General features: G+C 36.3%; 4 protein-coding genes across 4 annotated transcripts; 3 read left to right on the plus strand and 1 right to left on the minus strand.

Moving 5' to 3' along the window:
* Positions 1–1,224, plus strand: LOC148658238 (olfactory receptor 1E5-like). Its single transcript, XM_088641906.1, has one exon. It carries the CDS (start codon positions 33–35, stop codon positions 990–992), a length of 960 nt encoding a protein of 319 aa, XP_088498032.1. The 5' UTR covers positions 1–32; the 3' UTR covers positions 993–1,224.
* A 7,523-nt stretch (positions 1,225–8,747) lies between these two features.
* Positions 8,748–9,960, plus strand: LOC148658239 (olfactory receptor 6N1-like). Its single transcript, XM_088641907.1, has one exon. The coding sequence runs from the start codon at positions 8,829–8,831 to the stop codon at positions 9,786–9,788; it is 960 nt and encodes a 319-aa protein (XP_088498033.1). The 5' UTR covers positions 8,748–8,828; the 3' UTR covers positions 9,789–9,960.
* A 5,304-nt stretch (positions 9,961–15,264) lies between these two features.
* On the plus strand, positions 15,265–16,354 carry LOC148658240 (olfactory receptor-like protein OLF3). Its single transcript, XM_088641908.1, has one exon. The coding sequence runs from the start codon at positions 15,383–15,385 to the stop codon at positions 16,352–16,354; it is 972 nt and encodes a 323-aa protein (XP_088498034.1). The 5' UTR covers positions 15,265–15,382.
* Positions 16,355–19,535: 3,181 nt separating this feature from the next.
* On the minus strand, positions 19,536–22,124 carry LOC148658241 (olfactory receptor 52N5-like). Its single transcript, XM_088639368.1, has 2 exons — positions 21,895–22,124; positions 19,536–20,562 (listed from the first exon to the last, which is right to left on the minus strand). Exon 2 carries the CDS (start codon positions 20,544–20,546, stop codon positions 19,629–19,631), a length of 918 nt encoding a protein of 305 aa, XP_088495494.1. The 5' UTR covers positions 20,547–20,562; positions 21,895–22,124; the 3' UTR covers positions 19,536–19,628.
* Between the last annotated feature and the right edge of the window lie 5,758 nt (positions 22,125–27,882).

Genomic DNA, 27,882 nt, shown 5'->3' on the forward strand with positions numbered 1-27,882 from the left:
TTTTGCAGCTGCAGACGGACCTGGCCGTGAAGATGATTATGTCCAATCAAACAGTTACGAACATCTCAGAGTTCATAGTGAATGGCTTTTCAGGCATCCAGGACCAGCGATCACAGAATATCCTCTTTGCGTTCTTCCTGATAACCTACGTTTTAACACTTTTTGGAAACGTGTCAATATTAATTGTAATTAAGTTCGATAAATCTCTTCATACACCAATGTACACTCTTATTGGCACTTTAGCTTTTTTAGACTTATGTATTCCTTCAGTTACTGTACCCAAAATATTAACCAATTTAATCTTCCGCACCAAAAGTATTGAATTCGGAGCCTGCTTCACCCAAATGGTTTTTTATCTGGGTGTAGGATCAGCTGAATCCTTTCTATTAATGGTAATGGCTTATGACCGTTATGTGGCTGTATGCGATCCACTACATTACTCAACAATAATGAGTAACAGACACTTAATCAAATTATACATATTATGTTGGGTAGGCGGTATGATGGTGCCGATGTTACCATTGTATTTGGCAGTAAGATTACCGTTTTGTGGACCAAATGTTGTATTACATGCCTTTTGTGACTACTCTGCTGTGGTCAGGCTAGCCTGTGCAAATGTCACTTTAAATGCCATAGTTTCTATGACTATAGCTATGTCAGTGTTGTTAATTCCTTTAGCTTTCATATTTTTTTCCTATATCAAAATCATTATTTCCGTCATAAAGGTGGCCAGTTCGGAAGGGAGGAAAAAAGCCTTCTCTACTTGCGCCTCTCACCTTTTAGTAATTCTCGTTTTCTACCTTGTTGCAGTTTTTGTCTTTATTACCTACAGAATCCAGGGCTTTTCTGACGATGTTCGTATTATGGCTGCAGTACTACAGAACGTGATACCCCCTTTGGTGAACCCGATTATCTACTGCCTTAAAACCAGGGACATCAGGAAAAGCGTTCTGAAATTTATTCGAAAACAGGTTTCTGTAGAAACACTTTGACTGGATTTTAAATAATATTGTGCCCCGGAGTAAAATATTCCATTTCACTTCCCGAATTTTTTTTTAGTTTAAAAGGGGAAAAAGAAAAAGATGTACAGTATGTGGAAAAGTTGTTTTTGTCACATGAGAAAAAATCCCTGAAGGTTTTCTGGAGTTATAAAAAAAACGTACATTTAACATTGAAGTAAAAAGCTTTAAATATCAACCAATTAATTTCTGTTCTGAGTGTAAAATTAACCAACGTGAAATAAAATTATTTCTCTTTTCTCTTCTATGTATTCTGTGGTTAATATACATTACCAATCTATGTTTTAAATAATTGTAGCCTCAATACAGTGTACGAAGTGATTTCATGTGGAATATTTCCCCATTTACAGTGGTTATTATTGTAAAAAGCAAACAAAAACTTTAATTTTATCGTTTTTTCACACAAGCGATATCTTTACAAAAAACTGTAGCCTGTACAGTAAAATGTGAACATCTGGATTTTGAAAACGCATTATAAAGTGTATTTCCAGATTACCTGGCGTGTTTCTGTTGCCTGCTATGGGTGTATTTTTTTAGTTCTTGAGTTAAATTATTCCTTTAGATTACCTTTAAAAAGCAAAGTCATATTGGGTCTAGCAAGCTACAAATTAACTTAACCTCTAGACACAGTAGAGGTGGAATATACGTAGACATCCTTACTACTTGCTATTGTTATACAGAAAATACTATGCCGCCTTTCTTATTATAACAGATAATTCAGAAACCAGTTTATCGTGGGTATTTTAAATATCGGCATGCACACTGTGCTTTAGACGTGTTGAAAGTAGCATGTTGCATTCAGTGTTTGTCTGCAGTTATCAGAATAAAATACTATTAGAATTCACACTAAACAAAACGTATTGCACAGAGATGCTTGTAAGAATTGATTGTTGAATTCTTAACTGATCCAAGCGTACTGATGAAAGTCACTATGTACTGTGTGCATGTACAGTACTTTACATATGTCTGTTCTTGATCTGGACACTACAACAAAGCAATTTTGACAGTCTCGTTAACTTAGTTTAATGTGAGACTGTTTTAATAAAATGTAAATAAAAATCTCGTGTTAATTATTGCTAAATCTGTGCTCGGGAAAGAAGCGCTACTGCCAGGCAATAGCTGCGGAAAGCCCACACACAATACCTCCGGCCACAACCACTTCCTCCCACGGACAAGTGAATTTATAACATCGGCAAGGTCGTTTATAGTTGCTCCCTTTTTATTCTGTATAACCTTTATGCTTTACTGATTTATTTTGCTTAGCATTTTTCGTTATGTTCAAAGGGTCTTTACTAAATTCACAAATCTGGTCCAGTTTAGCATTACGAATGAAAAGCGATAAGAAAGAATAAAATGATTGCAAAACATACATATGTTTCAGCTCTTTATTCATGCTTTCAATTTTACCATTACACATATAAATATAAGTCACAACTCTTGAGTTTGGACTCTTCTCTCTTATTTAACAAAGATAAAACGTTATTTGCTATACTGACACTGGTGGTATAAGCTACTTTAGATTTAGAATGAAAATACAAAATGTAATTTGTATACTGACAGAATCATGATTGTTTGTGGGCTACAGTTTCTTTTTTCAGAACACCTACAGATTGACTCCACAGGATATTAGATATGACCCTTGTAATTAATAAGGACATAATGTTTTCTACTTCGAATCCTGCAGAACCCCAAACCATTAACAATGTGCCATTGTGTTCTTAAAATGTTTGTCAATGTATGATATTAGTTTGTCTCGTCCAGCAAAGTTCTTTCAATAATATCAAACAAAATCTAGCAGAGGCTCCTGTCGTTTATTTGTTTCTTTATATTTAAAAAAATATTAAAATGTATGGGGTAATACAATGTTTTTGTACACACCTCTGGTTGCCAGTATACTGTACCTCTATCCCAGGCAAGGAGAGAGTGCAGTGTCATATACACTCTGAAAGGGGCCCATATTGAAGGAATTTAGCTCATGTGACATAAACAGGACGTTCTGTTGTCCTCCTGTTTTCATTTTCAACACTAAGAGCACTTTAAGTGACTGTGGAAATCCTCTGTATAATGTGACCAGCCTACCTTCTACTCTGTTAGGATAGAGACAGATTTGGTGTGTTCTTGATGGTTCTGTTAAAGGCTACAATAAAACTGACTCCATTGTTTCTGACTTAAAATGAGACTAAGCTCATTGTTGGTGATTGTAGTCAAAGCATCAGCCTTCCATTTTTCCTTTTTTCTCCATTATGAAAATGATCTTAATTTTAATTGTTTGATCTACCAAAGCCGTACCCCTTGGTCCCCCTTTACAGTATATTCAGTTTATACAGAACCTGATCTGTACTCTCCACATATCAGTATGTTGATCTGGTTTGTGAATTGTCAGGTAACTGCTGTAGGCCTTAGTCTAATGATGAGTTTTTCTAATACGTTAGTACATAAGAAGAAAATCAGTCTTCAATGTGTGTTGATATTGATTAGGGTTATTAGAACCACACTTTACAAGTCCAATAAAATATAGAGGGCATTTTTAAATTGCATTGTTTAAATGCAGATACTTTCACATGAAAAATTAAAGGTCCTTTCTAGAGTAAATAAGAATAAAGTATCTGATTATTGTAAATCACTTAAACCAGCGTGCTAAATCTTATTTGTAATGTGATGGCTGGCAGATCTTTAACACAAATACAAGTGACAACCATAGTAAAGGTACTTATGGCTACCATAAATAAGAAATGATAATGAAACACATTATAAATATAATGTTATACAAGCGAAGAAAAACAACAGACACTGGAGAATCTTTAACAATTAAAAAAACATACTTTAGGGAAAGTCTTACTCTTGAAAAGTCCAAATGAATTATCAAGCAGTAAATACAAAGGAAAGGCTATTGAAGTAATAATAGGATATACAGTAATAATGCTCCATAACACTATGCACTCAGCAGAAAGTAAACAGTTTCGTGCTGGTGAAGATGAATTGTGTAATTAGTTCATATTGATTAATTAGGAATTGTAGACAATCTAAAATGGCACAGAATATCATGTAGGCTACATTTTGGTTGTAGGATTTATCGCTTCCTTATGACCAGTGAATATATACTGTATAACACAACAAACAGACACAGAAAAACAGAAAACACATTGAAACACAATCTCCTCAGAGATATTAAATAGAACTGAAAAGCTGGCTTCTATCAGGAGTCAGGAATTTCCTAAAGGAAAAATTATTGATGTCCTTCCCAGGAGTAACACTCACGAACACATACTGTACCAAAAACAGGACAAAGAAATCAACTTGGGTCACATATTAAAGGAATAGGCAAACACCCACCAAAACATCATAAAACAGGACGAGCCAGCCCTCAAAGAGCAGCAGGCAACAAGAAAAAACTAACTCTGTTACATATCAAAGGAAAGGACAAGAAGTAATTATACTGAGTATCAAAGAACAGGACAAGCACTCAGATTGTGAAACAAACGTCTGTCTGAACTTACAGTATATAAGCGTTGGGAAACCCTTGCAGTTTGTTTGTTCTGCAGGGAGATCCCAGCGCGCATTGCTGTCCTTATTGATCTCAATTAAACCGAATCTGCACAAGACTGTGTCCTTGCTCCTCTGATAAACAATTTCCCACAACAAGAGCTTTATGGTGGTTTTTAGAGTTGCATATTGTATTACTCATATTTCACTAGCAAATTATTTAGCTCTCGGTCTGAAATCTAGTTCTCTCTGCATTCTCTTTAGAGTAACACAAGGTGGAGCAGAAGTTAAAAAACAAGATCAGTCTATCAGTCTCTCACAGGAAGAAGGCAAAGTGGTCTTGCTTTGCCATTCTGCAGTTTAGACACCATTACCTTCATCACGGCATATGGCTCTGGAAAATAAAAACTTCTGATTGGTTAAACAGTATCACATGACCATGTGTAAACAGAGTGTGTAATAGAGTTGTATGCAAAGGAACATAATCACACTTACAAAACTGCACAACTCGGCATACTAACTTTCTGACTGCCATATAAAACAACCATTAAACAAGTAACTTTCCATTATTTTGGAGATGAAACTCCTCAGAACTGGTACGATTCGGAACCTTTCCAGTGAAGACTGTAGCCCATCCCAGAGAAGAAAGTCAGTGCACCAGCAGCATATAATCCATTATTAGAAAGATATTTATTCCTATCAAGATTCATGGCAATGCAGAGCCTACCCCAAGGTGACAGGTGGAACTACATCCTAGAGGAGATACCATCCTGTCACAGGACACACACAAGCACACAGGGAGAATTTAGACACATCTGATAATCTAGCCAGCTTGGAAGGTGGTAAGAAAGCTTCCCTAACAAAGCCCTCTAAAAAAATTGCAGGCCTTAAAAAAATAATGGTCAGAAAAGCAGTCTGCTGAGCTAATGGACTCCTGCACCGTAAAGCAGATCCTGATTCCTCAAGTTATTGGAATACCATGAAGTGCAGGAGTGGGAGGATATTACATCCAGTGTGATATAGTGCTCTCACATGCTGCACATTCCCTTTTTCTACTAATTGATATTCATTTTTGTTTGCTACTGGAATGGTTTATTTACACAGTAAATAATATAATAAGACATAAAATAATGGGTGGCACAGTGGTGAAGTGGTTAGCATTGCTGTATTCAATCCTGGACCCTGGGTGCTATCTGTGTGGAGTTCGTATGTCCTCCTTGGTTTCCTCCAGGTGCCCTGGTTTCTTCCCAGTGTTCAAAAACATCAATTCAAGGTGCTTTATTAGCATGACCGATGGATACAATCAGTGTAGCCAAAGCAAATAAAAATAATGAAATTCATATGGAACAAAACAAAAAATAAAAGTAAAATAAAATCTTCAGACATATTACAGACATTTACAACAGAGATATATCATACAATATTTACATATACTGTAGACAGATGGAGCATTATTGGGAGAGAGACTCACTGTTCCTCAGGCTGTGACAAGAGATCACATACTGGGCTGCCAGTTCAATTGAGTTCCCTCCTCCCTCTCCCAGTAGGATTGGGACTCGTTGTTCAAAAACATACTGACAGGTTAATTGGCTTCTGGGAAATTTGGCTCTGGGTGTGAGTGTGTGCGTGTTTGTATTTAGTGTGTCTGCCCTATGATGGACTGGTGTCCCGTCCAGGGTGTACCCTGCCTTGTTTGCTGGGATAGGCTCTAATGGATGAATATGGATGAATAAAATAAATAATACACATACACAGATATTGCAAACTCATTTAGATGACTCATTGATAATGATACTAAAATAGATTTTACTACTTAAGTAGCGCATTCAGCTAAAATGATGTATCTTCAAGAGGACTCTTCTCCTTCTTATTTCTTTATCTAGTCACTATGTTTTGTATTGCCTCCTGGAGTTTCTTTATTGCAGATCTAATTATAATTAGCTCCAAAGTGAATAGAACTTGTTTGCTCGGTACTCCTTAAACGTCCTCTGACTAATTATAAGTGAACAAGATTATAGCTCAAAGCAATTAACTACAGGAGAGTTTTGTTGAAATAACTGGCTCAACAGCACTTAGGGCCCTGATGCAACCCAGGGTGTATGACTGAATATTACTGTGTGTTTGACTATCACCAGGCCAGCCTTATAATGAAGAAACCCTAGATGCAAAAAGCATCTTTTGTAAAACATCTTTTGTAAAACTGTATATTTATTGTAATCCATGCACAAATTTGCATGGTATTTTCAGTTTCCTTACAGTATTATCACATTTATCAATTTACTCAGTTTACGTTATTGTTATTGTGATTTTCCTTGATTTCTTACAGTTTTTTTTTTCACAGTATGTTTCTATGCTTTACAGTTGTTTCACTGTACTCAGTGGGCTTCAACCTCAGTAAAACACCGTAAATATTTGATATATCACATGTATTGAGCTGTACATTTGAAATCAGGGGCTAAATGACAGAGGAGTTTCCAGCATTACAAACGTTTTGAAAACAATATTGCAAGAGTATCATTATAAGTGACCCTTCTGCAGCTCTTAATTCTGCTAGCACTCCTTAGGGTCAGGATACTTCATGTAGCTGTGAAGTGGAGATTGCATGGTGACACAGATCATGTTAAATTTTATTTTTAAAAGCCCATTTATCTTAAACTATACCTGAGTTCATCCGGATTACAGATTCACTGATATGAGTTAAGAAGCCTGTCATGGAAGGGGACAGAATGAAATTTCAGGAAATATATACAACCTGAATTTTCTCTTTCAGGTTTTCCACAACATGTTACAGATGACTGTGTTTTACATTATGCAGTTTTTCACTTGCTAAAAACATCAATTTGTATCTTTTAGACTTTTATCAGTAGTATTCATTACCAAACCATAATCTAAAAAAACTCATCAACCAAATGGTTTTGATGGATAAGAATGATGCTCTTTTATGGCTTTCTGGCCTTAGAAACCAAACAGCAGCACTAACATCTCACAAGAACACTCAATTCTCCAGTAAAATGACAATGAAACATCACCATCAATTTTTTGATTACTGAGTGTAACGGAACCAAGATTAAACTTTTTACCTACAAGCAGATGAACATTTATGCTTTACAACACTTCCCATTCTCCAAATAAGACTTTTTAACCGAATAGGCAATTAATTTAAGTGTGTACACACACAACAAGATAATTCTGTTAGATAAATTAAAAGGGCTCCAATATATGAACAAACACAGACATTCACAGATCTATACAAATGGGGGAACTGTGGGCTTCTTCTCTAGATATTTTGTGATAAACCTCAGGTATACTGTAGGTCTTTACTAAATAACTCTTCTATATCTGTCATTTCATGTTGAGCCATCTGGAATTGGTATTGCACCATGAAAAAGCATTTACTGTTTTACCTGCATACAGAACACATAGATCCAATTGAAAAAAAATGTTCCTTGTGGTCTATTATTCTAATATCATCTCATACAAACAGTAAGAATTGTCTAAGGCCTTCTTGATAGGTCAGTTATTAACAGCATATTCATTCAGCAAATAAGACCTACAGCATGACTTCAGGAGGTTATTACAATGCTACCTTGTATAAGATGTAACCAAACAACTAAATACATTTCCTTGCTGATTTGGACATACAGTATACATTTATTCAAAGGGGGTTAAAAAAGGTTTTTCTAATCTTTACAATGTTAACAGGATTTGCAGTGGCTGACTTTTTTTCTGGTAGACAGAAACTGAACTCTCTTGGGATTTTGATCTGGAGCTAATTGCACCATGATATCTTAATTGACACATCTTTTGGGATCCCATAATGAAAATAAATATGTTTTGTTTAACTTTGTTTTTGAGTCCAAATCTGTCACCGACACTGCACAGGTAAGCATCGCTGGCAGAGAGACCATATGAATAATCTAATTTGTTTTCATGCTTGTTTGCGACATTAATGACAGTTTCTCGGTTTTTGTAATACGTGAAATCAGGAGTAGGTTTGAGATAGATCATGTGTAGCTATAAACAGTAACCCCTTAATATGTATAGACAAAAAATAAAAATTATTTGCCGGTAATATGAAAAGACACGAAGATACTTTTTCATAAATGCATGAGGAAAATCGGGTTAATTAATGAATTCGTTGATTTTTAAAGTTTTGTGTAGAGATTAATCAATAGAAAACGTCGTTTTGTTTTAAAGTTCCTTTAAAGTTCCACAGCAAGTTTAAAATACAGAATAGAAAATAAGAGGAACTGCATTACTGTGTGTTCATCCACTGTTTAATTGCAGGAAAAAATTCGCTTTGCAGCTGCACACCTGGCCGTGAAGATGATTATCTCCAATCAAACAGTTACGAACATCTCAGAGTTCATAGTGAATGGCTTTTCAGGCATCCAGGACCAGCGATCACAGAATATCCTCTTTGCGTTCTTCCTGATAACCTACGTTCTAACACTTTTTGGCAACGTGTCAATATTAATTGTAATTAAGTTCGATAAATCTCTTCATACACCAATGTACACTCTTATTGGAGCCTTAGCTTTTTTAGACTTGTGTATTCCTTCGGTTACAGTACCCAAAATATTAACCAATTTAATCTTTCGCACCAAAAGTATTGAATTCGGAGCCTGTTTCACCCAAATGGTTTTTTATCTGGGTGTAGGTTCAACTGAATCCTTTCTATTAATGGTAATGGCTTATGACCGTTATGTGGCTGTATGCGATCCACTACATTACTCAACAATAATGAGTAACAGACACTTAATCAAATTACACATATTATGCTGGGTAGGCGGTATGATAATGCCGTTATTACCTTTGTATTTGGCAGTAAGATTACCGTTTTGCGGACCAAATGTTGTATTACACGCCTTTTGTGACTACTCTGCTGTGGTCAGGCTAGCCTGTGCAAATGTCACCTTAAATGCCATAGTTTCTATGACTTTGGCTATGTCAGTGTTGTTAATTCCTTTAGCTTTCATATTTTTTTCCTATATCAAAATAATTATTTCCGTCATAAAGGTGGCCAGTTCCGAAAGGAGGAAAAAAGCCTTCTCTACTTGCGCCTCTCACCTTTTAGTAATTCTCGTCTTCTACCTTGTTGCAGTTTTTGTCTTTATTACCTACAGAATCCAGGGCTTTTCTGACGATGTTCGTATTATGGCTGCAGTACTACAGAACGTGATACCCCCTTTGGTGAACCCGATTATCTACTGCCTTAAAACCAGGGACATCAGGAAAAGCGTTCTGAAATTTATTCGAAAACAGGTTTCTGTAGAAACACTTTGACTAGATTTTAAGTGATGTTTTGCCCTGTGAAATATTCTATTTCGTTTCCCCAAAATTTGTAACAGTTTAAAGGGAAAAAAAAACAAAAAAGGTGTATGTGCGGCAAAGCTTTTTGTCCTTTCGTGAAGTAAATAAGCTTTAAATGGCAACCGATTAATTTATGTTCTGAATATAAAAACAACCAACTGAAATGTTAATGTTTTTTTTCTCTTCTGTGTATGCTGTGGTTAATATAGATGTACAATGTATTTAAATAATAGTAGTATCAATACTTTATAAATAATAGTTTGGTGTGTGAAGTGATTTCACGTACTGTATTTATTATCGTAAAAAGCAAACTTTCATTTTATCACTTTTCATACAAGTGATATCTGTACAAAAGCTGTAGCCTTGTACAGGAAAATATGAACATTTGGATTTTGATTACAATACGGATTACATATTGTATTTCCAGATTACCTGATATGTGTCTGATGTCCACTATGGGTATATGTTTTAGTTCTCGAGTTAAATTATTTCTCCTGTTTTCAAGCACGAATCCCTTTAGATTACCTTTATAAAGCAAAGCCAGATTGGGTCTAGCAAGCTGGAAATTAACTTAACCTCTAGACACAGTATAACTGGAATATAGACATCTTCACTGCTTCCTATAATTCATAATACAGAATATACTATGTCATTCTCATTGTAAGAGATAATTTAGAAACCATTTTCTCGTGGGTATTTTAAATATCGGCATGCACACTGTGCATTAGATGTGTTAAAAGTACTGTAGCATATTGCTTTTCAAGCCCTCGCATTCAGTGTTTCTCTGCAAATTATCCGAATAAAATACCATTAGAATTCACACAAAACAAAACGTATTGCACAGATGCTTGTAAGAAATGATTGTTAAATTCTTAACTGATCCAAGTTTACTGATGTAAAAGTAAGATTCTCCGATAGTCTAAATACAAAATCATGCAAACACGCAGTAAAAATGTCGCCCAAGAAAAAAAAAACCCAGATACATCCAATCCATTTTTAACCGCTTCCTCCAGTTCGGGGTCGCAGGGGAGCCGGATCCTATCTCGGCAAGCAAAAGGCACAAGGCAGGGGACACTGTAGGTCCAGCTTTCACTGAAGCCAATTAACCAATCAGTATGTTTCTGGCCTGTGGGAAGAAACCCACACGAACAGGGGGTAACACATAAATTCCGCACAGACAGCACCCAGGTCTGGAATTAAACTCAGGGCTCTAGCGCTGCGAGGCAGCAAGAATCACCGTGCTACGATCTCGTACGACAAAGAAATGGATGTCTAAAATTGTAACTTTTATGTATGTTTTCAATAACTAAAAGTAAATTGAGTACTTCATGTGAAGGGAATCAAAATGATATAGATGTTTTTAACACTATTCGTGCTTTCTAAATAATTCAAGATCTATATTATTTTATTAAAGGAGGCCTTAAACATTTTTATGTAATATTTATAACTTTCTTATAATAAAGTTTTGTATGTTATTGTACCCTTTGAGTATAAAATCAAGCATAAACGTAGTTTAGAAATTAACAGAATATTACAGTATGTAACTAATTTTTACTTGTCCCAGGCGAACAGATGTGTTTCAGAGTTTTTTCCACAGATTATTGTGCTACTGATTTTTCTAATAGTTAACTGATTGTCAAAGATTATCCAGCAACAATAGTTGTCATATCAGTGTTAAATCAATTAAACCTGTCTTCGATTGTATGCTGAGAAAAATGGGATCAAATTATCAGGCGGGGCAGTTTTTAAGATTCGTTTTATTAGATTTATTTTATTTTAGGATAATAATATATTCATTTTCCAATGTCGTCATAATGTAAAACAATTGTCAGATATGAACTTTAACAAACTTTCAGTAAATCCAATTATAAACTATGTACTGTACGTATATACTGTATATATGTCTGTTTTTGGTCTGTACACTAAAGGAAAGCAATTTTGACACTTAAATAAATTATGAGAGCGTCTCGTTATCATAGTTTAATGTAAGGCTGTTTTTAATAAAATGTCCTGTAAATAAAAATCTCGAGTTAATTATTGCTAAATCTGCAGAAAGTCCACACACAATACCTCTGACCACAACTACTCCCTCCCACGGACAAGTAAATTTATAACATCGGCAAGATCGTTTATAGTTCATAGGTTTATTTTGATTTGCATTTCTCGTTATTTTAGCCTGCTTAGCAAATTCACAAATCTGGCCAAGTTTAGCGTTACGAACATTTTATTTTAACATATACAATGTACATATACAGAAGTGTTGAATCTTGTCTCTTTTTTTATCAAATATAAAACGTTATTTGGTACACTGACACTATGGTGGTATATACTACTTTAGATTTAGAATGAAAATACAATATGTAATTTGTATACTAAGAGAGTCATGATTTTTTATAGGCTACTTTATCGTTTTTAAGAACATCTACAGATTGACCCCGCGGGACATTAGAAGTGATAAAATGATTTCTAGTTAGAACACTTGCAAAAACATTTATTTCCGCCATTAAAAATGTTATTACGTTCCTAAAATGTTCGTCAAATGTAACATTTTGTCTCATCCAGCAAACATTTTGATTTTCTTTCAATAATACAAAACAAAATCCAACACAGGCTCCTGTCTTTTATTTGTTTCTTTAGATTAAAAAAAAGTATTTTAAACATTAAACGTATGGGATAATACTAACTTTTTAGCTGTATTTTAACTGTAAATGAAGTATTTGTAGAGCACATTTGAACAGAGCTGTGTAATCGAGTTGGAGATTGTTTCAATGAGATTTTTATGCATATAAATTTCCAATCTAATTAAAATCCTTTGTATTATAATACAAAATATTTGGATTCTGTGATATTTATTATGTCAAACCACTGGCTGTTGTAAATGCAGTTTTGTTTTTATACAAACGAGCAGTACCTGTGTGTTGCATACATGCAGGAGATTTGTTACCACTTCAACTACAGTTTTTTCAACTATAGTTTTAATTCTCTAAGTGTTAAAGGAACCTCTTGTTGCCAGCATGCCTCTTTCACCTCCACTCAAAGTGCTTTACAGGTAATAGGGACTCCCCTCCACCACCACCAATGTGCAGCATTGATGCAACTGCAGCCATAGTGCACCAGAATGCTATTAGTTATTAGTGGAGAGGAGAACAGAGTAATGAAGCCAAGTCATAGATGGGGATTATTAGGAGGCCACGATTGGGAAGGGCCAATGGAAACTTTGGCCAGGATACTGGGGTTACACCCCTACTCTTTTCGAGAAATTTTAATGGATGGTACCTTTTTAAAGCATAGTATCCCCATCACTGAGGCTTTAGGACTCACATAGACCGCAGGGTGAGCGCCCACTACCGGCCTCACTAACACCTCTTCAAGAAGCAACCTTAGTTTTTCCCAGGAGTCTACCATCCAGGTACTGGCCAGGCTCACACCTGCTTAGCTTCAGTGGGCTGCCAGTTGGGAATTGCAGGGTGATATGGCTGCTGGCTGGATATGATAAACATTTATAGTTCGGAAAGGGAGAATAAGCCATGTAAGGAATCTTGGGATATTTTATTGTAAATCCAATTAAAATAAAAGCCAGCAGCCATATCACCCTGCAACTCACAACAGGAAACCCACTGAAGCTAAGCAGGTGTGAGCCTGGTCAGTACCTGGATGGGAGACCTCCTGGGTAAAACTAAGGTTGCTGCTGGAAGAGGTGTTAGTGGGGTCAGCAGGGGGCGCTCACCCTGCGGTCCATGTGGGTCCTAATGCCCCTTGAATAGTGACGGGGACACTATACTGTAAAAAGGCGATGTCCTTTGGATGAGATGTAAAACTGAGGTCCTGACTCTCTGTTGACATTAAAAATCACAAGGTGTTTCTTGAAAAGAGTAGGGGTGTAACCCCAGTATCCTGGCCAAATTTCCCATTGGCCCTTACCAATCATGGCCTCCTAATAATCCCCATCTATGAATTGGCTTCATTACTGTGCTCTCCTCCCAACTAATAGCTGATGTGTGGTGAGTGTTCTGGCGCACTATGGCTGCCGTCACATCATCCAGGTGGATGCTGCACATTGGTGGTGGTGGGGAGTCCCCATTACCTGTAAAGCGCTTTGAGTGGTGTGTCCAGAAAAGCGCTATATAAGTGGAAGCAATTATTATTATTATAAATGTAGTGCATACTGTAGTTTATTGCTGAAGTGAAAACTACACTCTCCTACAGTTATAGTATATTCATAAAGTGTATATATTGTACAACCTAGGACAGCTAGTAAAATAAGCTGTATTTGGCTATGATGTAAACTTTGAACGATAAATCAGGAATATAATAATCCTGTCTATACGCATATGCTACGAACATTTAAGAGTTAAAAAATGTTATATAAAGAGCCTTAATGAATTAAAAGAAATGTTAGGCTGTTTAAGTTCAGACGGAGATATACAATTGTTCCCCTTGAGACTTGAGAAGTTACACTCTTTAATTGCAACAGAAAATAAATAAGCCCCTTTGGTAATTTCTTGAAGAGAAACAGCAATTACTGTATACTGATTGCATTCAAATTATGTACAAAAGGTGTATTTAAGACGTTTGTCTTCAATGTAGCCGGTTAATGAAATTCATCTTCCCACGCTGGTAAGAGCACCTCAGATTATTTTTTGTATAGGAATAGGAATAGAACCCAGCTTTAACTCTTTTTCGTTATTTTAACAATTATTAGAGCACTCTTTAAGAAAAGTATACAGATGTAAAACTAAAAATCATTTGCCCGTGGAGTACTTCGAATTGTAATTTTTGCTAATGATTTTCGATTAAGTTAAAAAATACAAATATAAGGAAATAAGTTAAGGCTTCTCAAAGTTTTAACTTAGCAAATAATTTTAGTTTTTTCGTTATTTATATGCAAAGATTCAGAAAATTTTAAATACTACATCGATGGTACATATTTTATGTATTTTGCAGAGTGAAATGTTATTTAACTACGAAAACAGAAAAGTAAGTCAAAACGGATATGTTTGACGTTCTTCGTGCAAATGTTTGCTCAATTAAGAATATTGTCAACAAGGATACCTTTTCGCTCTTGTATTTATTTTTTCAGTCAGAATTTGCTTTACTAAAGAAAATAACGCTTTGATGACATTATTCAATATTCAATATTGCTTTCTTGCTATTGATCTGGATAAAACTGAATACTTCAAATGAAATTATTTATTTTCCAAATTTAAATTTGAAAGATGTTGAACAAGAGTTGTTGTTTATGCGAAGTATAACGTATTTTCAACAACTGTTATCCTTAACTCGTTATCTACAGATTTTACAATATTTTTATAACCATTAACTCAATTGCCTTTATAAAGAAAGGGTGAAAAAAAAACAGGTTTTATAGATAAAACAACTTTATAAAATAGCTTTTTATACAGTAATCAGTGTGAATGTTGCTCTTGTTTAGAGAACACAAATTGTACCGTAAGGTTTTGTTATATATGCGTGGCTCAAATGAATTTCTAGTATTATGAAATATGGTTTATCAGATATTCTAACTTGTATTTCTTGTCTTTGTACAGGTGATGTTTTAATACCCAGCCATGAATTCTTCATTTATTCCTGTGTCCGAGTTTGTATTAGTTGGGATGCAAAGTCTACAAGACAAGCGAGTCATACTTTTTGTGGTGTTTCTTTTCGCATATGTAATCATTCTGATTGGGAACTTTATGATAATATTACTCGTGATCCGAGAACCCAAACTAAACACACCAATGTATTTTTTTATTCACAACCTATCGCTTGTGGACGTGGTGTATACAACCGTCACAATCCCAAACATGCTGTCCGGGTTTTTAACCGACTCCAAAAGCATTTCTGTGACGGCCTGTTACATCCAAATGTATTTTTTTCTTTCCATGTCTTCGACAGGACGCGGTTTACTGACTGTAATGGCATTCGACCGATATGTTGCCATCTGCAATCCTTTGAGGTACACAGCTATTATGACTGGTTCCTTTCGTGTCCTTCTCATTATTGCTGCTTGGTGTTTTGGGGCAACATTAACACTGCCATCAGTGATACTGGCTACAAGGCTGCCATTTTGTGGACCCAATAAAATATACCACTGCTTTTGTGACCATTCATCAGTAATAAAACTTGCCTGCACAGACACGCAGTTGAACAGCGTTATTGGTTTATCTGGCGCATTGTTCGTTTTGATTTCGACTTTTTTTCTCATTGCATTATCCTACATCAAGATCGTTATATCAGTTATGAAAATTGCGTCTCCAGAAGGTCGGCGGAAGGCTTTCTCAACTTGTTCTGCGCACCTCACGGTCGTCTGCATATCTTATATTTCTGCCGCTTTTGTCTACATTTCTTACCGTGTAGGAAACATTTCTCCTGAAGTGCGAATCATGGTGTCCGTTCTCTACTCGGTATTGACCCCTCTGCTTAATCCCATGATTTACAGTTTAAGAAATAAAGAGTTGAGAGATGCAATAAAAAGAGGTTTTCGAAAACGCAGGGTTATTTTGTCCGGAGAGAAAGACATAATACACGCCCTTACATGAAACTGCTCTCGGAATTCCTTTATACAATCGGTACTGTTTGTATTCACATCCTAACTGAACTGGAGCTGGTGGCTGTATTGTTCTAATAAGAAATAACTCACTCAATTTATTATTTTTTGTCAGACACATTTTAGTCTGGCGTTGCCGCTGAAGTCTTATGTACCTTTGTATGATTTTCTATTTGTATCTTTTTGGTTGAGTGGGGGTTCATGTCTATTAATTACCCTGAATTGAAAATGGTATGTTACTACAATAAAGTGTTCAAATACAACTGTCTAATTTTATTTTCGTTGTACCATTTTTATTCAGAAATAATCAACAATGATACAACAGAACCGCTCCATTGGTACAATTAAGAAAGTGATGATTTAATGATAATTTTATATTGGTGGACTATTAGGTGGAACTAGTGGTGTGGAGCACCCAGCCCTACAGAAGATGGCCTGAAGGCCAATGGATTTAATTGCACCCCCGATTTCGATCAATTTACTTTAATAATTATTTGGATACAAAGTTAAGTGATATCACTCATGTTTTCAGTCTTAATCAGTTTCTGGTTGAAAACACCTGCAAGTAACTGGTTGAAAAATGGCTGTTGGGGATAAAGAGCTGTCGACCTCTGTGTGGAACTCTTTCCACTGCAATGGACATTTTTAACCAGTGCTCCTGTATGGCGACAGGGAACACTGTGTTTTGGGAGGTAGTCTGCACTTCAGGGCTACCCAGTGCTAGTCCTCATGTACTTTAAAATGTGTAAGACGTTTATATAATGAAATGTCTAGTAATTTAAAAGCTGAAAACAAGAAACATATTCAAATTAAATGAAAGAGCTCAGCTACATTAATAATCAGCAGACAGTGGGTTCATTTTGATCATTTTGCAAAGATATCATATTTTCATTAATCCTTCATTTAAAAACGAGAACAAAGTTTAATTTATGTTGATGACCTGAAGAGTTCCCATTTAGGCACCAGGATATTTAGTGGATTAATTTGAGTGAAGGACTTTGCTCAGAGGTTTAACAATGGAATTCCACAGGGGTATTAAACCAGTGGTCTAGAATCCCTGCATTGTGCAACTCATCATTATTTAGCTGATCAACACTGAAATGCAAATATTGATATATGTTTTGACTAGCCTGGTAACAGTTCTGATGATTATACTGAATTTCATAAAACAGAGCACAGTGTAGTTTTGTAAGAATCTAAATAACTGGGATGACTGTGCAGATACTTTGGGTGATGTAAACAGTAATAACTGGGTAAAAGCACAAACTCAATTACTTATTTTAGTTGGAAATCATTATTTTTGAATGCTCTTTCAAATGTAAAATATCACCCTCATAACAAAATAGAGATGGGTAGTCTGGATTCTTACAGAAATCATTAGCAGAAAGGTTGTAAGAGGAATAATTTTAACACCTGGATGCATCATTGTTTTGCAACAATTTTATCTTTAACTTCAGCATCATTCTTTATAATCACCTTTATCACATTTTAAGTAATATCTGCTCCACAGCTCTGTGCTCATAATGTATTGGTTATTCTCATTACACTTGGGTTAATATTCTGTCATTCTCCTCACAAACTCTGCATTTATTTTTTCATGCTCTTATGATTCCAGTAAAATATGTTTACCATATTCTTATATAAACATATAAATAAGATAAACAGCCATTGGAATAACAGTTCTACAAGTTAAAAAAGTTTCAAATTGTAACATTTAATGGGTGTTGTTAACGTACTATATTCTAGTTAAAATTCTAGTTAAAACTAACAATTCTACAAAATGTAGAACATGCCTTCGGTCCCTCATTTTTTACCATTAGCCGAAGAATGTAAGAATGCAATATTTCCACTTTCAGTAAAAAGATGGTTGAAAGGAGATTTGTCTGAGGTTTTACATTTTTAAAGAGATAAATGAGACAGACATTTTAAAATAGGTTTGGAAGGTGGAATGTGAAGACAGAACTGCAAACTTGAGGAATGTCAGTTTTGCTGATTCTACAACTAAAACACACATAATAAACACCATTATGTCACCCTGCTAAAGTAAATAGTCTTAACCGTGCAGGTGTATATAATAGTTAATTGTTTACCTCTATTATTGTCCTTTGATGTATAACCACCCTGAAGTTGCGTACGTGTCCCTGTTTACCCCCTAGTGTACTGTATGTGTTAACCTTTTGTTGATTCTGTCTCTGTTGCCTATTGTGCGACCCCCCTGGGACTAACCCCCCAGATCAAGAACCTCAGATTTAGAGTACAGAAAAAAAGAAGCACTCAAAAGGGTGAAATTGTCTTTCATAACAGCAGATTCTTGTGTTTTTAAGGCCAAATACTTAATCCAAGCATTTCAAGAAGGCACCATTTCCAAAACCTTGCCAAATTAGTCTATTTTCTAACTGCTTCATCCTAGTTAGGGTCATGTGGATGCCGGAGCCTATTTCGGCAAGCAATGGGCGCAAAGCTAGGTACACCAGTCCATCGCAGGGCATACTGTATATAGAGATCGTTACCAGCACAGACCGCAATCAACACAGTTTACATACATGCATACTGGTAAATAAGTCACTTCTTAAAGGTAAAACGTGGTCATTACTTACCAAACTTTAAAAGTCTTACATAAACTTTGTGGGTGCTCACGCAAGGTAAAGCAAAGTCGTTTACAAACCTTAAAAATAATATACCTCTACAAACATGGTGGACTTTCTGGGAACTGCCCACAAACAAATATTTTTCTTTGCACTTGTGTACTTTAGTGGCTGTTATGGTTTTTCCCACAACTTACCCATAACTCCCCACACACTCCTTAGCAACGTGGGTGTGACCCACGGACTCACACAAGGTCCATTTTTCCCAAGTGACAGCTTTATGTGTTTTTGACTGTAGGAGGAAACCGAAGCACGGGGAGAACATACTGTATAAGCTCTTTGCAGCTTTGCAGCAGCAATGCTAACTACTGCGCCACTGTGCCACCATGCTAAATTCATTCACTTTGATTTTAATAGTGTTAAGGAGAACCCAGTTACAAAGAACCTAAATACAGAATGATATTGTAAGAAAGCAGTACACACTTCTGTCTGTTTAATACATGAAGAAGGCACGCTGAGGTTTCGATTGACCACATTCTGCCTGGAATTTTGCATCTAAAAAGCAATAGGAAATGTATCATACCAGAGTGATCTTGAATTTTCCAATTTATTTTTTAATAAGGGTTAACACAAATGGTGCATTTTTTACATTTGATTTATTATTCATATATGCAACACCTTTCAAAGGAATATTTGCACCAGTTTGTTTCTTAATTCATTAGAATTCAGGCCATAAGCAATGGGATTCACATTTGCTGGAACAACAACAAATAAAATATATGACAGTTTTCTGAAATCCGGGTAAAGAGGAAAACGATGCAGTATAACAGTTAGAAATCCAGAGCACAGCATGACCAGGTACAGAACTAAGTGAGTGGCACATGTTTGAAGTGCTTTGCTGTTGAGCTTCTTGTTTTTTGTATTGAAACAAACGAAAAGTATGTTGCAATAGGTGATGGAGATGCTTCCCATTGAGGATACATGCAATAAAACTGTGATGAATAATCCATAGATGTTATTGACTGTAATATCTTCACAAGACAACTTGAACAAGGATGCATTGTCACAATAAGCATTGTAAATAACTGATCTGCACCTGGACAGCTTCAGGGTCAGGGCAAACAGCACTATTATTAGACTCAGAGACACTCCCCAAGCACATGCAGATAACTTTGCCACTGTACTAGTGGTCATAATAGAATTGTACCTCAAGGGATGGCATATAGCCACATACCTGTCGAAAGCCATAACTATTAGTATCATGTGTGAAGCAGATCCAAAAATATGACTGCAAAAAGCTTGAACAACACATTCAATGTAAGAAATGTATCTTTTAGATGACAGAATGTCCAACATGAGCCTGGGCATCAGGGCAGTGGTTCCGATCAGATCATTCACAGGCAAGTTACAGAACAAGAGATACATAGGCTGGTGCAAACTTCTCTCAGTGGTGATGAGCACTAAGATCCCAATATTGAAAATAAGGATGAGAAGATAGTTGAATAATAGAAGAAGGAAAAGAGGGTACATGGATTGGTCAGTGACATTGAAGCCTTCCATTTCCAGGAGACACTGGCTGTTTGATGATACATTTTCCATTGTTTCTGTTATGGGACTGATAGCAAAAACAGAAGAGACAACATAGAGCAATCATGGTTGTATGCAGACTTAGTATTTTACAGGGATTTTAACCACACTTCCCTTTTTAGCAGCAGATCATTGAACATGAAAAATACAGGAAACTTAAACAACTCATATGCTTTTTAGCAGATTTTGTACATTCTAAAACAGAGGGACTCAATGTCAAAAACAATTGGTATAACTGGAAGGTATTATAGAATTAACACTACTACTCTAAATGTGGACAGTAAGACATCCAAGTTAACCATTAATCTTTAATTAATTAAGTTTTATCTTAACATTTTAGGTTTGTCAGGTTAGACTAGAACGTTTTATTCACGATAAGTGATACAGTTTAGAACTCTTTATTTATACAATGTAATCTTTTTGAAGTTGTTCGCATTAATATTTTATTTGTATGTGATCAAGATTTACTTTTGGAGAAATAATGAAATGAGTAAATGATGACCAAAATAATCTGTAAACACATATAGTATACATTTAAGAAATTCATGTGGTATCACTTTTACTATAGTTATCTATGCTTGGGCAAGAAATATTTTTGTTTTTGATTGATAAAATATGCACCTAACCATATCTGAACATACTGCACATTAAATTAAATGCACTACATTAATTACAGTACTGCTAAATACCCTGTATGTATATTTACACTGTATTTAATAGATTCTTAATGAGTCTACAAGTATGTATAGGAGAATAGATGTATAATGCATATGACTTAAAAATACAATTAAAAAAATTAAATCAGTTAAGATACTGTAGCTTTGATTGCCTTCAATTTCAAGATTTGTGGCTTTTGAGATTTAGAGTTTCTGTTGTTTTAGTTCTTTAAGTTATTGTCATATAAATTATTTCTGTACATTTACAAAATTCATTATGAGGAAAAAAAAAACTGCTCAATGATTTTTTTAGTTGCCTCTTAATTGTTTATGTGTATAAATGAAATAATCAAATACAGTACTATATTGATAAGCTACAACATAATCAAAAACTACAGTTTTATATCAATAAGCTACTATACAGTCTTGCTAGAATTGTAAGCTGCACCCTGCCTCAAGGCCCCCTTATCACCATAGACACTGCTTTTGACTTTTAAATACCTGGGATACACTATAGGTCCTGGAAAAGAAATCTCACACAACAAGAGAATAAAAGAGTTATTTTTAAAGTTAAAAATAATAGAAGTTATAGCTGCTTTGAGTTATGGATTATGGTTAACATCATAATATCACCTCCAATATCAAAATGTGCATCCTCCTAAAAGCAAAATTGAATGTAAAATTGTAGCACAATCATGCCTTACCTCCTCTGATTGAAAGGAAGCTCCTGCACACATTGGAACTGTGAAAACAGCGCTATCAGATGGCCTTTTTATTTTCCCCACCAAAATGACTGAAAAACTTGGGTCTGTGCCAGTAATGAGGTGAGTAAAAAAAAACATGTCTATTGAGAAATATTTAGACGGCTCTTTTCAAAACATTCAGTTGTCAAGGTTAAAGACAAGGCAACAGTTGCCATGATATGTGTGTTCATAAACAGAATTGGAATATTATTAGATGCTGGTGCTATAAAGGTATAGATGTGCAGCTAACTGTTGTCTGCCATTATTTTTTCTTTCCTAATCCTGCCAAGCAGCTCATGTTGTTGATGATTTTACTCATACCCCTTTAAACTCTGGATGCTGTTAAAAGCTGATTTAAAAAAATATATATACAGGTATATACTTATAAACGTTATACATACCATTGGAAAAAAATCAAACAATGCCTCTCAGTGCCAACGTCTAGTAACTATGACTACGCAATTGTAGTAGTCAATGGCTGTAAGACAACTGCCCATTGTCCGTGTTCAATTTGTCCCTGAACAATGTGGGAGTTTTTTCAGATACTGTACATTTACGACAAAAAAACCCCAACAGATTGTTTGGCAAAAATTATCTCATGATGTATTTTAGTTCACGTAGGTAGCTGCATCAGCCTGCATAGGCTGCAAAGGAACAGGTAACGTGTTGATTCCATGCTGAAAAGAAAAGAAAGGAAACACCTGAAGAAGGCCCCACAGCTGAAACGTTGTGTTTCCTTTCTTTTCTTTTCAGAATGGAATAAACCTGCTACCTGTTCCTTATTATCTAATGATAATTAAACACCCATAAAACAATGTCTGATGCTGTGAACACATCCAAGCTTTCATTGCTCTGCAAGCTTCAGGGCTAGAGATCTCCCTCTTCTGGGCAAGACCTGTCTGATAGCTATGCCATTTGCACTTGAGAAAAGAAGAAACATCCTCTAAAATTCCAATGATCCATCTAGAATCTTAACAACAATCTCAGCTAAGATCTATATAATTTTAATATCGTAAGTGTGTATAAACATATACTGTATAAACATTTTGTATCCATGCAGCTGGGGTCCATATCTAGTTATAAAGCCCTTGGACAGTGCAAGAATCTTAAAACCCCCTCTATTTTGCAAATTCAGTGACACTGGAGAAGTAACTGAAGATTTCTTTTTGAAAGAGCACAAATCAATATCAATATTAATTTTTAAATCTGTGACCAAAGGCTGTTGCACATACAGTATATGGTGCATGATTTTAGTTTTGGTTATTATTGTAAATCGATATAAGTGTACAAATTTATATCATAGTCTGAATGTGTGCTAGCAAGTCTACAAGTCAAACGGGTCATACTCTTTGTGCTGTTTCTTTTTAGCATACTGTATGTAACCCTGTGTTAAGGAGGGCCAGGTATAAAAATTGGTAAGATTGAGTTTCTATGCTGCATGGCTGTGCTGTCATCCAAGTATTGGAAACTTTACAGTTGATCATCTCTTGTCACCTCTTGCGCAGGAGGAGCTCACACAAAATTTCATTCTTAAAAGTTAATTTTCTAAAAAAAAAAAAAAAAACATGGAAGGGTTTCCAGGGATATTTACAGTACAAGTCAGTACTGCAAACTGGTAGCGATGATCTCTCTATCTGCATTGTAGATGTAGTACTGTATTCTGCAGTTTATAACCTTTAGGAAATTACAACTATAATACTACTATACTAAACACAACACAACATAATAACTTCTAATATTACTATTACAATACACTTAACAACAAACACACACTTTTGACCTAGCGTCTTACACATTTATCTGAAGGAGTTCTGAAAGATTGCAGCCTCCGAACACACTTTTTTATATCCTTAATGCAAATATAAACGCTTACACACTAACACACACTAAAGTATTTTTTTCTTCATGACTTGTAATTTGTAGACGTGGTGTACGCAGACATTCTGTCTGTTTTTAACAGATTCTAAAACCATTTCTGTGATAAGTTTTTACATCCAAAGGTATTTTTTCCCATGTCTTTGACAGGACGCGGTTTACTGACTAATGGCATTTGACCGATATGTCGCCATCTGCAACCCTTTGAGGTACACAGCTTTTATGACTGGTTCCATTCATGTCCTTCTCAGTATCGCTGCTTGGTGTTTTGGGGCAACATTAACACTGCCTTCAGATATATTGGCTACACCATTGCTTCTGTGACTCATCACTATTCCTAGCTACTATCCCATGCTGTGTGTATAATGCCATGGTATGCTGTGGATTACTGACAGGTGGGAATCTAAATGCTGGGACCAGTGAACTTTAACAGTTGTGGGAGACAGCCGAAGTAAGGGGAGCTAGAGGCTCATCAAAGACAGCTGTAGATGAATGAAGATGGTGTTAAGCTGGTGGATGGGAGTCAGGCACCGATGAAGGCGATACTGCAGATGGGTGGACGATTCATGGGGAAGATACCACTGGAGTGGTGCTGATCTGGAGTTTGGAGATCTAGGAATCTTCGGGGATCATGTTGTCAGGATTCAGATTTACAGTTCTAGACCCCGGTTTCAGGTTTTGGACCGATGCATCTCCCAGGTCAGTGCTGAATGTTGCATTACCGTGAGTATCACAATGTCAGAACACCTTTCTAGTGACATATCTGGATTTAAATAGGGATTATAATTTGGATGATTAATTGGAAGATTGAATGGAAGAAGGGGGCACTGCTAAAAGACCCAAACATGTCCTTATGTCGCTAGGATGAATCTGTTTACTTGTAAGAATGTCAAGGGTTCTCGGGGTAACTGAGGACAGTGAGCTCTCATCCGCCCAGACTTGACAATGTCCTCCTATTAACTGGTGCTCTTCAGGTGCCGGACGGGGTCCTCTGGGGTACCAGGTGAGGAGTAAGTGGACCATCTGAGGTGCATGGAGGTCTCTAACCTTGCTGGGGTCAATTCACAGGCCCGAGGAGGAGGGGTTGTGTCCCAAGAAGGTCACCTTTGACTGCTGGGTCACACTTGTACTGTTTTACCACTTTCACATAGAAATGGTGCTCCCTGAGACACAGAAAGACCTGGCAGGTGTGTCTGATGTTCTCCTGGAAGCTGTGAGAATAGATCAGAATGTTTTCCAGGTACGCCACCATGAATTTGTTCAAGAAGTCCTGGAAGATGTCTTTAATTAAAATTCTGGAAGAAAGCCGGGTCATTGCAGAGACCAAAGGGCATCACCAGGTATTCATAGTGCCACACATAGGTGTTCAACACTGCCTTTCATTTGTCATCCTCACTGATGTGGATTTGATTGTAGGCTCTCCTTAAATCTGTCTTTGAGAAAATGGCTGCCTGACTCTCTAGTAGCAATGGGATCAGGGACTGCAGGTACTGGTTCTTCTTTGTGATCTTTCTAGAAGCCCCGTCTATCTTGCGTATGAAGAAGTATCTGGGCCCAGCTGGACACAAGGATGGGTAGATGAAACCTATCTGGAAGTTATTCTCAATGTAATCCCTCATCACTCTGTTCTCTTGTGCTGAGAGGGCGAACAGGCATCCCCTGGGAGGTGTGGTTCCAGGCTAGAGGTCAATTGGACAATCACATTTGCAGTGTACATTTTTGATAGCTGTAGCACAATATGAAAAATGCGGCCCAGCTGTTTTTGTGGCTTGCCAATCACCTTCCCTGTAATGGTCACTATTCTAAGAAAGCTTGTTTCTACACTACATACTCAGGCGCTCGTACCATACAACACTTTCTACCAGGCAGTTATATGCCACCTCAAGGATGTGCTGGTGTAGCAAAGCGGGAGTTGGAAACATGGGTGAATCCCCAAGGGATGGGGTCATCTAATTTAGGAGAGCCACAGACTCTACCTCCCTATAAAAGCATTTCCTGATGCAGTCAGAGGTTGTCTTTTCACAGATCCTCACTGTTTAATAAGACAGTGAGTATTTGAAAGATGATTTGGAGGTAAAGGTTTTCGTTAGGCACAACAAATCAGAGAAGGCTTACAACGGGAATATATTGGTAGGAGCCTCAGTCGTTTTCCGGGTCAGGACGCCGGTAAATAAGAAGACAGTTGATGAGTGGACCTGGCCAACTGGACTCGACCGAAAGAGGTTCTTGGCACTGCTATCTGGGGAAGATACAGTTACTGTTCGTGTGGAAACCCCTTGCCACATTATGAGAAAGGGGGGGTCTTTCACAGCTGGTTAATGCCAAATAATTCTAATCACTTAAGAAAAACAAGTGAATATTCTTAGTGGTATACTCACAGTTTCTATTAAAAGTAAATCCCTTATCAAGAATTGTTCCTAAATATTTCATATATTCCACTCTGTCCACTTTTCTGAGTATTAATTGTGACAGGGTGGAATTTGCATTTTTCTTCTAGATTTAGTTGTAAAATAAGTTGTTTCAGTCACATTAATTTCAACTTCGAATTCAAATAATGATAGGGATACAAAGTGAAGTTATATCACTCATGTTTTAGGTCTTTATCAGTTTCTGGTTGAAAACCACCTGCAAGTTACTGGTTGAAAAGTGGCTGCTGAGGATAAAGAGCTGCCAACCACTGTGTGGAACTCTTTCCACTGCAATGGACATTTTTAACCAGTGCTCCTGTATGGCGACAGGGAACACTGTTTTGGGAGGTAGTCTGCACTTCACGGCTACCCAGTGGTAATCCTCACGTATTTTAAAATGTGTAAGACATTTCGATAATGAAATGTCTAGCAATTTAAGATCTGACAACGGGAAACTTCTTCTAATCAATCAGATTAAATGAATGAATTCAGCTTCATTAATAATCAGCAGACAGTGGGGTCGTCTTGATGATTTTACAAGGTTATCATATTTACTAATCCTTTATTTAAAAATGAGAACAAAGTTTCATTTACAGTGATGATCTGGAGAATTCCCATTTACACACCAGGATATTTAGTGGAGTAATTTGAGAGAAGGATTTTGCGTGTGAGGTGTAACAGCAGTATTGCACAGGGGTGTTAAACCAGTAGACTATGCCTACCATTACCCAACACTACAACCATTGTGCAACTCATATATTGATATATGTTTTGAGTAGATTGGTAACGGTTGTGATGGTTTTATTGAATTTCAATAAACTGTGCAGTGTAGATGCTGTATTCTGTATAAGAATCTAAATAATGGAGATGACTGTGCAGGCACCTTGGGCTAGGTATAATAACTGGGTAAAAACACAAACACGATCACTTATTTTAATTGGCAATCTTTATTTATAAGCTCCATCATAACAAAAAGATATGGTTAGTTTGCATTCTTAACTTTAAAAGCCGTACATAAACTTTGTAGGTATACAAGCAAGGTAAAGCAAAGTATACCCAACCCGACCCTGTCTCGCAGGGGTGCAAGCGTGTACCGTGTATCAGGAGTAGACCATTGCGCGTTCATGTTTTATGAAAAGTTCAACGCTATTCATGAAAGGAACAGCTTACTTATGTTTATTTTTAACCAACTAAGGAATAGTATTTCTACTAAATGTATGGAGATTATTATAATGTAAAATGTATATTTTTATACTATAAAAATAATCTTATTGTAAAGTCAGGCAGTCCTGGGGGACAGGCTAAAACAGTTTAAAGCTCCTTCACAAAGTCACTCATTTAGATAACTTTTTGTGCTGAATGGAGTGTGTGTGTCATCTGAGAAAGCAGGACAGGCTACCTGTCCAGTATTTGTGTGTGTGTGTGTTCCTAAGTAGGAAACAACTACTGAGTGGAAATATGTTTTACTGCTCCACTTTCTGGTTACTGTCCCCAAACAAATCTTTTTCTTTGCACTTGTGTACTTTAGTGGCTGTGTTTTCATTTTCCCCCACAACTTATCTACTAAATGCATCCTCAAACACCCCAAGCAAAGTGGGTGTGACACACAAGGGCCATTTTTCCCAGAAGCCAATTAACTTACAGTATGTCTTTTTGACTGTAGGAG

Source organism: Lepisosteus platostomus, chromosome 7 (genome assembly GCF_059453375.1).
Source record: "Lepisosteus platostomus isolate fLepPlt1 chromosome 7, fLepPlt1.hap1, whole genome shotgun sequence".
NCBI lineage: Eukaryota > Metazoa > Chordata > Actinopteri > Semionotiformes > Lepisosteidae > Lepisosteus > Lepisosteus platostomus.